The sequence below is a fragment of the Arabidopsis lyrata genome (assembly GCF_000004255.2).
Source record: "Arabidopsis lyrata subsp. lyrata unplaced genomic scaffold ARALYscaffold_2, whole genome shotgun sequence".
Classification (NCBI taxonomy): domain Eukaryota; kingdom Viridiplantae; phylum Streptophyta; class Magnoliopsida; order Brassicales; family Brassicaceae; genus Arabidopsis; species Arabidopsis lyrata.
In genome coordinates this window covers 4,042,187-4,056,096 of record NW_003302554.1, presented here as the reverse complement: position 1 = coordinate 4,056,096, position 13,910 = coordinate 4,042,187, and the positions used below count along the sequence as shown (strand labels likewise).

General features: G+C 34.7%; 1 protein-coding gene across 1 annotated transcript; it reads left to right on the top strand.

Annotated features, from left to right (window-relative positions):
• The first annotated feature begins 6,787 nt into the window (after positions 1-6,787).
• LOC9324270 (probable disease resistance protein RF45) lies at positions 6,788-13,809 on the top strand. The gene is made up of 5 exons (XM_021034060.1): positions 6,788-6,888; positions 10,259-11,158; positions 11,254-11,400; positions 11,503-13,190; positions 13,365-13,809. Exons 2-5 carry the CDS (start codon positions 10,267-10,269, stop codon positions 13,416-13,418), a joined length of 2,781 nt encoding a protein of 926 aa, XP_020889719.1. The 5' UTR covers positions 6,788-6,888; positions 10,259-10,266; the 3' UTR covers positions 13,419-13,809.
• Positions 13,810-13,910: the final 101 nt, after the last annotated feature.

Genomic DNA, 13,910 nt, shown 5'->3' with positions numbered 1-13,910 from the left:
TATTTAAGTTTTTAAATTCTGTAAATGTATCATTTTCATTTCGATAGTCATATAGGCGGCCCAAATACAACAATTGAGTTCACTTATAATGAATTTGAATGTATGTATATCAGTTGTTTATGTGAATTTTATTTTCTTTGATATTTATTGTCAAAAAATTTGTTTTTTTCTTCTAAATATTAAACTAAGTCCAAAACTAAATTTGTTTTTATAAAATCCAAAATATTAAATTTATTTGATCAAATTTTTAGAATTCATATGTTTCTAAAAATATAGATTAATAAAATATAGTGGTTCCAACATTATTAATTTATAGAGGTTTTACTGTAAGTGATCCTCTAAAGTTCTCTATATAAATTTAAAAATAAAGACCACTATGTGTTGTTTAAGTTCACAACAAAAAACTTACGTGATTTGATTTATCTAAAAATACAAGCAGCCCCGGCCTAACAATAAACAAAGCCTTAGAGCCAAAAATAATTTTGTTCAACTAAATATATATTCATATTTTCAGCATATTCTATACCAACAAAAAAATATTAAGGGCCTTATTCTATTTTTTTTCACAAAAATGGGCCGTGTCTAAGAATTTGTTTTTAAAAACGTATGGACCTTCGGTCCACATATCTATGCCCTACCCCTTTGGGCCGGGGCTGAATACAAGTCTTTGCTTTTTCTGATGTTTTCCAATTGACCTCACACTCCCTTGATTTAGAGATAACAACCAAATGAGCCTACATATTTACAAATTGCATAGAGGAAGATGTTGTTGATACGCTCTTCAAGATCAAACACCGAAAGTGGAAAATGTGGAATCACACATATATTGAAAAAGATGAATATAGACCTCGAAAAAGTCGCATAAATTTTGGAGCAAAAGAAAAGGATAGCAGTGACAAGGTACGACCAATATTGCAACAATTTTTGCGGGTTTTCATGGCCTTCCGTTTTGCTGCGGAGAGGCTGCCATCATCTTTTGTGTGCATATCGTGAAAAAAATGTTCTCCTTCGGTTAGGGTAATAGATGCTAGTCAACCAGAAACATTTTCATCTTTGCCATCTTTAGCCGAGTCTTCAGCCACGCTGTCTTTAGACGAACCTTATGAGCAAATTCCTAATGGCAAGGCCGTGATTACAAATCAGCAGATATACCTTGTTCTAGAAATCGACTTCGGTGGTCGTTTACGTGCCAAGGAGGTAGAAGGACTTTTCAGTTCTCATATCAAAAGGAGAGACAATGGCAATTACATTGTGTAACAAAACAAATATTTTCTTTTAAGCATTGAGTGTCATGCCAGTACATATTTGTATTGATCCAAAACTGTTTGTAACTTTGGCCATCCGGATCATAATGCATTTCCAACGTGTTCTTAGATGCTAGAACGAAATTATCCTCTAGAACAATAATTCCGCCTTGAGCTGAATATGCAAAAGCCACAATGAAAGACAATCTCTCATCAAACCCATACCAAAATCATGATAGTTGTTTTTTTTCAAAAAGTAGTTGACTACGTTGCACATACTTGTTCTTCATCCATTATGCACACTGAACTAAACCAATCCAAGAGCACATATTTCTACTTTTTTTGCCTAGATTTCATCATGGTCGTTGATATCTTTGTTTTCTTGCTTAGCCAATCAACTTTAAAATCACACAGTTTTGTATGAAATGGTTTCGCCGCCTTTGTGATAAACTTCACATCATAAGAAACTCTCCATGCAACAACTTGTAACTCATGCTTAAAATCTCCATGAGTTCGTTCTCTTCTTGTTCTGCATTTCTCTGTTTCAAGTGTATTATTGAATGAGAATTAGAAAAAGAGCTTTAGATGTTTGAGAGAATTGAAAGACATAAAACTAGTACATTGTTCACATATCTTTTACACAACATGACACATACAAACTTATAGAGAGCGACAGAGAGTAAGCTATTCTACACAACCACTCCCACTAGTCTTAATTAGTACTAGACTGTAGCTTAGTCTTAGACTACTTACAATGTACCTGTTTAATAAAAAAATTCAACTGTTGTGCCATTGCAAGTGGGTGTTGAAAAACTTTAATTGATGACATGGATTCATAGATGTTGACAATCCACAACATGTTGAATCGGTAAGAAAAGAGTCCCACCATGCCACATGTCCATTCATTATTGGACACAAAATGCTTTGGAGATTTAAGAAAGATAGGGACACGTGTTACGATTTAATTGGTTACTGAGATTCTTGATAATTTTTTCCACCCGAATTATTTGACATCAATTATTTCATAGTATATTATTTTTTATATTTATTTTTTATACCAAAATTCATAATTTTTAATACTCTATAAATAGAGACTTGTTTAATATGATTTTGACACAAAAAAATCATCTTTTTACGAAATTGATCCCAACAATAACCCTTTAAACACCCAAAATTCTTCTAATAACCCTTTTAACTACCCAAATCCCAATAATTATCAATTTCAAAATCAATTTTCCAACCAACCCCAAAATATACCAAATTATGGTTTTCCTCCAAATTTCTTCATGCCGTCAGCTGTTCCAAACTATCGTCCATATTATGGATCGATGATGTCATATCCATCACAAGCACCCTCTTATTCCTCTACTCCAATGAATAATGAAGTTGTTTCAAATGTTGGAGCAACTGAATATCTAGAATGTTCTACACAAATGGCTTTTGGAGGTATGAACGGTGTTAATGAAGACACTCCAAATACAGAGGATTCAACTCCTGCTCGTCGGAAAAGCTCCAAATGGACCACTGAGCAAAATTTGGTGCTACTCATTGGGTGGATCAAATATGGAACAGAAAGCGTTGTTGGCAGAAACCAAAAAAGTGAAGCATATTGGGGTAAAATTGCTGACTACTGTAATGTTCATTGCTCATTTAATCCTCCGCGCGATGGAGTTTCGTGCAGAAATTATTATAACTACATGAACAAGAATCTAGGCAAATGGATTGGCGCTTATGATAACGCTAAGCGTAAGCAACGAAGCGGGTGGTTAGAAAATTATGTATTGGCAAAAGCGCATGAATTATATTCAAGTGTTAGCAATGACCATTTCAATTTAATTGCAGAATGGCACGCTGTTCGTGATCAACCACGCTATGGTAGTCAAGTAGGAGGAAATACTGGCTCTGGAAGTAGTGGATCTAAGAGATCTCGAGAGAGTGATGCAAGTGATTTTAACTCTGTAGGATCTAGTGCTCATCCAATGGGGAGGGATGCAGCTAAAAAAAAAAGGGTAAAAAGAAAGGCAAGGGCTAAGCCTTGGAAGTGGTCAATGAAGAGTGGAATGAATTCAAACAATTCAAGGAGCAAGAATTGGAACGCTTGGAAAAAATAGCCATGAGGCAAGAAGAGGCAAATCAATTGATGAAAGAAAAAACTCAAACTAAGAGCATCTCGATGATCGGAGCAAAGAGCTGTTGGAGAAGTTGTACCACGATCTATTTGGAAATTAATCGTTGTCAGGTGTATGTTTGTAATTTGTCTCTTTCCGCTTTAATAATATGTGTATGTCTCTTTCTGCTTTAATAATGTGTGTTTGTCTTTTTCTGTTTTGATAATGTGTGTTTGTCTCTTTCTGCTTTGATAATGTGCGTCTGTCTCTTTCTGCTTTAATAATGTATGTTTGTCTTTTTCTACATTAATAATGTGTGTCTTTGTCAGTAATCCATCATGTTTCCGACAATGTAATCTGTGATTTTTGGCTTTTAATGGGAGAATCCAATCCTTATCTATTAATTACGTCAATTTGATGTTTGTTTGAAATCCGGCGATTTCAACAAATCAATTTTTTATAAATGGGGACTCATTCTTCTATTGTTGTACCAATACCACAAATCTCATCTTACTTAAAAAATATCAATGGATCCATCTGAATTTCCTTTTGATATCGAAGCTTACAAAAGACAGTCTGAAATTAAAGAGAGGTACATCGTGAACCGGTTTAGAGAGCGTCGAAACAAAATAGAGGAAGACTATGCAAGTCGTAGCAAGAGAAAATATTTCAAGAGAGATCATGTAGCTGCAAACCAAAGACTGATTGACGACTACTTTGCCAATCAACCTACATATGACGATGCAATGTTTCGTCGGCGGTTCCGGATGCGAAAAATGTTTTTCTTCGGATCGTTGGGGACCTATCAAGCACTGATAACTACTTCACCCAACGAGTTGACGCAGCCAATAAAGACGGTATATCTCCATTAGCAAAATGTGCCACGGCCATGCGAATGTTAGCATATGGTGTGGCGGCCGATGCAGTCGATGAATACATAAAAATTGGAGGTACTACAACATTGGAGTGTTTGCGTAGATTCTACAAAGGAATCATACAATTGTATGAGCAAGTGTATCTGAGAGCTCCAACTTAGGATGACTTGCAAAGAATTCTGCATGTAAGCGAGATGCGAGGGTTACCGGAGATGATCGGGAGTATTGATTGCATGCATTGGGAGTGGAAAAATTTTCCTACAGCGTGAGAAGGATTATTTACTCGGGGAGATAAGGGAACCACCACTGTTATTCTTGAAGCAGTTGCATCTCATGATTTATGGATTTGGTATGCCTTTTTCGGGTGTCCGGGCACATTGAACGATATAAATGTTCTAAATCGTTCACCAGTATTTGATGATGTTGAACAAGGAAAGACTCCAAGAGTGCACTTCTTCGTGAACCAACATCTATACGATATGACATATTTTCTAGCTGACGGTATCTATCCTTCTTATCCAACTTTCGTCAAGTTCATTAGACTTCCTCAGAGTGAACCAGACAAGGTATTCACACAAAGTCAGGAGGGATGTCGGAAGGACATCGAACGTGCATTTGGAGTATTGCAGGCTCGATTTAAAATAATTCGTGAACCAGCTCGCATGTGGGACATAACCGATTTAGCTATCATCATGAGGTCATGTATCATATTGCATAATATGATTGTTGAGGATGAACGAGATACATATGTTCAACACTGGACTGATTATGATCAATCTGAGGAAAGTGGGTCTAGTACACCGCAACCATTCTCGACCGAGGTGCTTCCTGCATTTGCAAATCATGTGCGTGCTAGATCTGAGTTGCGTGATTCAAATGTACTTCATGAATTGCAAGCAGATTTAGTGAAACACATATGGGCAAAATTCGGTAATTAAAGAGATTTTAAAGTCTTTATGCGTGATTTAAAATTGTTTTTGAATTGAGTTTATTGTACCAATTAAGTTATGTGTGTTTTATTAAATTGTGGTGTGTGTTTTATTAAATTGTAACGTGTGTTTATTAATATATTGTATTGTATTTTATGTTTTCTGTAACTTTATTTATCTTCATAATGAATATTTTTATATTTTCATTATATATTATTTTGGAAAAAATTGAGAATCTAAAATAAGAAAGAAAAAAATTAATAACTCTTAATTATTTTAATTTGATTTTAATCGCTAATCGTTATTAATATATAATTATAAAAGTAAAAAACATAAATAAGAAATGGAATATAAAATAAAATAAAAGGTGGGGTAGAGTGTTGAATTTTATGAAACAAAACTATTGTAGAGGTTAAAATTGAAATAAGTGTTGAATGATTAGGTGGAAGAAAAAGGAGATGCTGTGGAGTGAAAAGGAGGGTGTTGAATAAGTAAACCATTGTAGATAGTCTTACAAGCCACATGAGCAACTAACTAACCTAACAACTCCATTAGCTTAAATAGACTCCTTCCATATAGTTTAGTTTTTCTGATTTCCTTGGTTTGAATACAAAATCGGCATTACTCAACACAAAGGAACCACTGTTACTGGGAATGTTCACTCACATGAAGAAATAAAACTTTTTTAGTTACATTTGTCAAAAAAAATTGAAAAATTTAAAAATATCTCTAAAATAATTAATTTATACTCGAAAATAATAAATATTAATATTACTATAAATTAATAAAATATCATTGTCTCAAGTCTCAACATTATTATTTTATAGAGGTTAAACGGTATTCATCAAAACAAGGTTATGTTTCTTTTTGTAAAGGTTATTTACGAAAAATGCCCAAAAAAAGGCCATGAACTTTATAACAGAGAAGTTGGCTTGATTTGTGATTAGATGAATGTAGCATTTAAACCTTAACTAACGTGAAAGATGAAATTGGAACGACATAATGAGAAATATTCAACTCCAAAATTTAATCGTCATGCGTCATAAAGCTTTAATTTTTAAGCCCTAATTAAACCTATATTACGTGCCACTAACTTTACAAGGTCCAGTAAGGAATGTAATTTGTACTGAAAATATAAAAAAAAAAAAAAAGAGAAGAGAAAGTTCAAAGGAATTATTGTGTAACTTAAGCAAAAGAAGTCTTATTATGCCAATAATTGAAGTAGCCAACGACTCATTGAAATGTCTTTCATTATATAGTCGTCGAGGACCACTGGCCTTTAGTTATATCGTTCTAAAATTGGAATATGATATTGTAAAGCTTGCCATTACTTTCCATGAAATTTGTCAAGAAACAAGTTGGAAGAAGAAGAAGACGAGACGAATCAAGAAGATTCAAAGTAAGACTGCTATTAAGATAGAAAATGGGTGGGATTTTAACAAACGTAGTGGGACGACTCATTTACAATTATTTTCCGTGAAATGTATCATAGACAAGAATCAGGAAAATTCAAATTAAGACAGCTATAAAGATTAAAATAAAAAAAATGGATTTTCTGAAAACGACAACTACTTTTTATCTACCCAATGAATTGTTAGTATATGAAAATATTCCAAGCAATATATATATAACATAATATTTTTATTATAATTGGTTTCAAGAAAATCTGAAGCAGAGACTTCTTCCTAAACGTCGACGAGAGGAGAGTTCTTGGCGCCATCAAGATTAAAAGGTCAGTCCTTTATTTTTTTTTTAATTTTTAGCAAATTTCGTTGTTTATGGTGAATTAAGTGATAATGGGGACGTTTGCCCCCATTGAAAGCAATTAGAAACCAGCTCTGATCAATGATGGAGGATATTAAATTCTCTCCTCCCTCACCGACGCTGGCCTCGCGCCGGTGGTTGGTAAATCTGCTCTATGGGTACCAAAAAGAGGAAGAAGCCTCTTTGCGGGGCTGTGCGTGGCTCCTCCAAATTAGCCCAAATCTCTGCTCGCGCCGTCTCCAGCAAAGGCAAACCAGCTTCCGTCATTGGCTTCTCTGGTGGTACTTCGCCGCCTCCTGCTTAAGCATCTCGCACAGATCTGTCCTAGATTGTTGCCTCGGGGTCTGTGACGTTTTCAGTTCTGAGACCCGCTGCTGCTAGCTCTTCTCCATCCACCGTTGTAGGTCCAACCTCCGGTGAAGCTATTCTCGGAGAAGCCACTGGCTCTCCATACCTCTGCCGTCGCAGATCTCAGTAATGCTCTGGCTGGTTCTTCGCCCACAATTGTTGTAGGTTCATCCTCCGATGTGGTCGACACGGTAGACATCTCCCTTGTCTCTGGCTCACTTCCCATCACTGTCGCAGGTCCATCCTCCGGTGAAGTTATCTCTGGAAGTTCTCCCACTGACAAGGCTATACACATATTCTACAGTGGCCCTTGACACATCCTGCTTAGAGGAAATCAGCTCACCTAGGTCATGTTCGTTTGGTAGTAGCTGGTCTGTCAAACGACAAGTGACCCGAATTTCCAGTCACTAAAAAACAGCGACTACAAAATAAAATAAATATATAATTATAATTAATTTAATATACAATAAAATAAAACAAAAAAACAATAAAATATAATAAAATAAAATAAATTAAATAATTTTAATTACATTGGTTTAAATTAAACTAAAACTAATTAAATGAATTAAATAAAATAAAATTAATGAAAATTTTATAATTTAACTAAAAATAAATGAATTATTTAATTAAGTATTATAAGTTAAGTGAATTAAGTTTCTTAAAAATGTATAGTATATGACTTAAATTTTATTTAAAATTAAATTTTCCTAAAATAATAATTTTAAAATTAAAAATATCACGCATCTATCAGTCGTAGCGATCAGTCGCAGTGACTGTCAAACGAATAACAGAAATAATCGCTGATCGCTGTAACTAGTCGCTAATTGCACTCGCTAGTCGCGACTAGTACACGAACAAGGCCCTACTCAACATATCTCAGGTGTTCCTTTTGTGCTCATATATACCGGATGAGGACATTTAAGCTGCCAAGGAGAAATTTAAAGATTTCATCTTTGCTCAGTTTCATGGCCCTTCTTCAGCAATGGGAAAAGTGATTGGTGTGGCCAACGCAATATGGACTCGTATCTTTGTTCATCAAATTGGAGATGGAACTTTTCTTCTCAAGGTGACAAACTCTAGAATTTGGGATTTGATTCTTAGCTGCAACGTGTGGAACATCTTGGTCATCCGATGTTTGTTACACCTTGGTCGCTAGATTTCAATCCTGACACTCCACTAATCTGCAATCGTGACAGTGGTATTCAGAGGAGTGTCGTGTCGTACCTCCTGTTCAATAAAGAAAGCCTCGGAAGAATTGCAACTGCTGTTGGGAAACCTGTCACACTTTCTCCTGCAACAACTCGCAAAGAGAATTTTTGAAGTTGCGAAGATTCTGGTTCGTGTTAATTTGCAGGAAGAGCTCCCTTCTCGTACTGAACAAAAAACATTTTAGTGGTATCTCAGAAAGAGTTAAAGATGAGGAATCTTAGCTGGATAATCTTCATAGGACCATTCCTACCAGCCCAACTCTGGAGCTGACAAGGGAAGCGCATACTGTTAGAGCAAAATGAAAGTTTTGAGTAATGCGGAGGAGAAGTTTATCGTCAGAGATTCCGTGTGAAATGGATGTATCTTGAGGACTGTAACACAACTTTCTTCCATAAGTCTGTCAAATAAACTAAAATGTTCATTCTTTCGTCAAATAAACCAAATATTAATTAAATGGGAACAATAATTTATATAAATATATATTATTAATGAAAATAAAATAAAAAATTATAGAGAACTATAACCGAGATACGCGAACGTAGATATCAAAAATACAAAATGCTAACAGTTCGTCAAATAAACAAAAGTTTACCACAGTTCATAAAACAAAACAAAAAATTATAATGTTTCGTCAAATAAACCAACTGGTGCAATAGTTCAATTAAACAGTTACAATTTCATTTAAATATGTTTTAGTGATTTTTTTTCCTCATACGTTTTAGTGATTAAAAATTAAAAATAATAATTTATGAAAGTTACACAAAGAAATGCGCTTGTAGATAATTAAATGATATAACAACTTATAAAATAAACCAAAACTTGCATTTGTTCGTAAAATAAACTAAATGTTGCAATGATTCAACTAAACGGTTGCAACCGTTTTTGAAAATTTTCAATAAAATGATGTAATCGTAGAAAATATTTATTCGGATTTCAAATTTCTAACAAAACACAATCGTAAAATATTTTGTTTAGTTTTTTTTAAAAATAAATGTTATAATAATTTATAAATAAACCGAAATGTGCAATTGTTTGTGAAATAATTGTTCAACCAAACTGTTATAACTGTTTATGATGAGTTACGATAAAAAGACACAACTATATAAGTTATTTATTTAGATTGCAACTTTCTAAAAAATACAACAATAAAATCTATTTTTATTTTTACTACTAGACTTTTATTTTATGATTTTTCTTTTGTAAACACTTTACCTCCTAATTGGGCAACCAACCAAGGAGTTATTTTCTAATTTATTAATGTGTGGTTGGAAAAAAATAAAAAAAAATAAAGAAATGTTATAACGATTTGTAAAATAAATCAAAAGTTGCTCGTAAAGTAAACTGAATGTTGCAACCGTAAAAGATATTTATTCGGATTGTATTATTAAAAGTAAACATAACCGTAAATCTATTTTTTATTAAATTTTATTTTAATGTTAAACGATTTATAAAGTAATCCAAAAATTGCAATTGTTCGTGAAGGAAAAAATGTTGTAATACAGTTCAACTAAACAGTTGCAACCGTTTATGAAGAGTTACTATAAAAACTTCAAAATTCAAAAAGATAATAAAATAATGATATGTGGTGTAATCTTTTTTAAAATAATGAATTTTCGTTAGGGCATGTTTCTAACTTTTGTTGTATCAAACAATTGTTCTAAATGAATTTTCGTTAGGGCATGTTTCTAAATGAATTTTCGTTAGGGCTTGATTCTTATTTTCATATTGGTTTTTTTAATTTTTTTTTTGTCAAAGATTTTAATACTGTATTGCTTAAACAGGAGAAAATATGGAAGAAGTCATAGCTGGGGAACTTGTGTCGTTAGGAATACAAAAGCTTTGGGATTTACTGAGTCGAGAATGCGAGCGAATTCAGGGAGTCGAAGATCAAGTTACTGGACTAAAACGTGATCTAAATTGGTTAAGCTCTTTTTTAAAAGATGCATATGCCAAGAAACATACAAGTGAGGTGGTGAAAATCTGTGTTGAAGAGATCAAGGAAATTATTTGTGATGGAGAGGATACTATAGAAACCTTTCTTCTGAAGCAAAAACTCGGAAAAACAAGTGGAATCAAGATGCGTACCAAAAGACTTGCTTGCATTGTTCCAGATCGCAGGGAAAGTTCATTAGATATTGCAGGCATACGTACGAGGATCTCCGATGTTATCCAAGATATGCAGAAGTTTGGAGTACAACAGATGATCATTGATGGTGGGTATATGCAACCTCTACGTGATAGACAAAAGGAGAGACGAGAAACATTTCCCAAGGAAAATGAAAGTGATGATTTTGTGGCGTTGGAGGCAAATGTTAAGAAATTGGTTGGATATTTTGTGGAGGACGCTAACGTTCAAGTGGTTTCCATAACCGGAATGGGTGGTCTTGGTAAAACCACCCTTGCTAGACAAGTTTTTAATCATGAGGATGTAAAACGTCAGTTTGACGGGTTCGCATGGGTGTGTGTTTCACAAGACTTTACTCGGAAGAATGTATGGCAAAAGATCTTGGGTGATCTCAAACCCAAAGAAGAAGAAAAGAAAATCTCAGAGAAGACAGAACCTAGACTCCAAGATGAACTAATTCGATTGTTGGAAACGTCTAAGTCATTAATTGTCCTTGATGACATATGGAAAAAAGAAGATTGGGACCTAATCAAGCCAATATTTCCACAGACAAAAGGTGACTTCTTATGGTACAATTACTAGCCTGTACTCATACTCATTACTCAATAAGTAAGCTAGCTAACTCTTTGTGTTTGGTTTTTGTTTTGGCAGGTTGGAAAGTGTTGCTCACTTCACGAAATGAGAGTATCGTTGTGCCTAGAAGTACGACATACATCAACTTAAAACTAGAATGTCTAACCACTAAAGACAGTTGGACACTTTTTCAAAGGATAGCACTTCCTATAAAAGATGCATCAGGTAAATACTCGTTTTTCTGCATATTATTTTCTATTTCATGTCAGTATCTTAAATTTGTAGCCTACTTGTAAAATAATTTAACATAGTGATGATGTTGTGCAGAATTTAAGATTGATGAGGAAATGGAAGAGATAGGTAAGGAAATGATCAAACATTGTGGAGGGCTACCATTGGCAATCAAAGTGTTAGGAGGTTTGTTAGCTGCAAAGTACACACTACATGATTGGAAAAGATTATCTAAGAATATTGGGTCTCATCTCCTGGGAGGAAAAACTAATTTTAATGGCGACAACAACAATTCATTCAACTATGTATTGTCTCTGAGCTTTGACGAGTTGCCTAGTTATTTGAAGCAGTGTTTCCTCTACCTGGCCCATTTTCCAGAAGATTATATGATAAAGTTAGAGAACTTGTATTATTACTGGGCTGCAGAAGAAGTATTCGAACCTAGGCATTACGATGGAGAGACCATTCGAGATGTTGGAGATGTCTACGTAGAGGAGTTGGTGAGGAGAAATATGGTCGTATCTGAAAGAGAAGCTACGACTCTGAGATTTGAAACTTGTTATTTGCATGACATGATGAGAGAAATTTGTTTGTTGAAAGCCAAAGAAGAGAATTTCCTACAAATTACCAGTAGCGGCCCTCCAACCGCAAACCATCAATCTACTGTCAAATCTCGCAGATTTGTCTTACACAATCCTACTACATTACATGTTGGGAGAGATATAAACAATCCAAAACTTCGATCTCTCATGGTTGTTCAGGTGAATAAGTCAAGATGGAAGCTGTCAGGTTCAAGTTATAGAAGGGTAGAACTTTTAAGGGTGTTAGATCTCAGTGGAGCCAAGTTTAAAGGAAGGAATTCAGCTCAGGGCATTGGGAAGCTCATCCATTTAAGATACTTAAGCTTAAAACATGCTAAGGTATCTCATATACCTTCTTCTCTAGGAAATCTGAAGTTGCTGATCTATCTGAATTTATCTGTACATACTAGGCCTATATGTGTACCCAATGTCTTGAAGGGAATGCAAGATTTGAGATACCTTGCATTACCATATGTTATGCGGAGGAAGCCACAACTAGAGTTGAGTAATCTAGTAAACTTGGAGACCCTGAAAAATTTCTCAACAAAGAATAGCAGTTTGGAAGATCTTCGTGGTATGGTCAGGCTGAGGAGTCTCATCATCAGATTAACTGAGGAGACGACTATGGAAACTCTATCTGCATCAATAGGTGGACTGCAATACCTGGAAAATCTTGATATAGAGGCAAGTGACTGGAGGATAAAAGAAGAAATAGTTTTGGATTTCGCTCATGTAAAAAAGCTGAGTTTTGGTACGATTATGCCAAGACTTCCTAAAGAAGAACACTTCCCTTCTCACTTAATGATATTGGAGCTGGGATCATGTTATTTGGAGGAGGATCCAATGCCGATTCTTGGGAAATTGCTTCATTTGAAAGAGGTTCGTTTTGGGATTGCTGCTTTCTATGGAAGCGAAATGGTTTGCTCGGACGGTGGGTTTCCTCAGTTGGAGAAGCTCGATATAAATAGACTATATAACTGGGAAGAGTGGAAAGTAGAAGAAGGCTCCATGCCCCTTCTTCATACTCTTTCTATTAATAGATGTCGAAAATTAAAAAAGCTTCCGGAAGCGTTGCAATTCATCTATTCTTTAAAGGATCTACAACTGGACATGGAATGGAAGGAGAGACTGTCGGTAGGAGGAGCAGATTATGACAAAGTCCAACACATTCCTTCTGTTGGATTCTATGCAATTACGGACGAGGTAAAATATTGTTTCCTCATATCTAAATATCAAGTACACAAAATCAGTCATTCAGAGAAAGGAATGTTGTTCAGTTTAAATTTCGGGCAGTTTGATTTATGGTATTCTTGTAAAAACTTGATCGTTAATATGGCTCTATTGGGTAAATTAAGCAATGTTTGTTTTCAATTTCAGGCACGTGAAATGATACTACAGGCCTACAGTGATTATATTATACGACATGTCTAAGTGAGACTTAATCAGTGAGTTTGGGAAGAGTTGAAGAGAGACAGGGTTTTCACGAACTCTGTCTGGTATGACAAACTCATATCTATCTATTACTTTGCTGATTCAGAGAGATCTGAGGCATATCATTCTGCAATTAGTATAATTCTCTTTGTGTTGTCTTTTATCTGTGTGTGTTACCAAGCGACTCGGCTTGACTGTTCATTACAAACTTTATCTCTGTATGTAACTTTATTAGTTGCTTTGAACTTGTGTTTTACCTCTCATAGATAATTATTCACTCCACTATTCATGGTTAAACATGGAGACTTGTGGCCGAGACTATTGTACGTATATAATTTGGAGTTCTATACGCTTTAGGAGCCTGTGAATAAAAAATCTGAATATTCACAGAGAGGTTATGAGTAAGTTATTGAGATAGAACGTCAGCGGAGATTGTTACACTTTCCTGAAATATGCAAATTCCGAGAACATTGAAAAATTGTTGATTCAGTC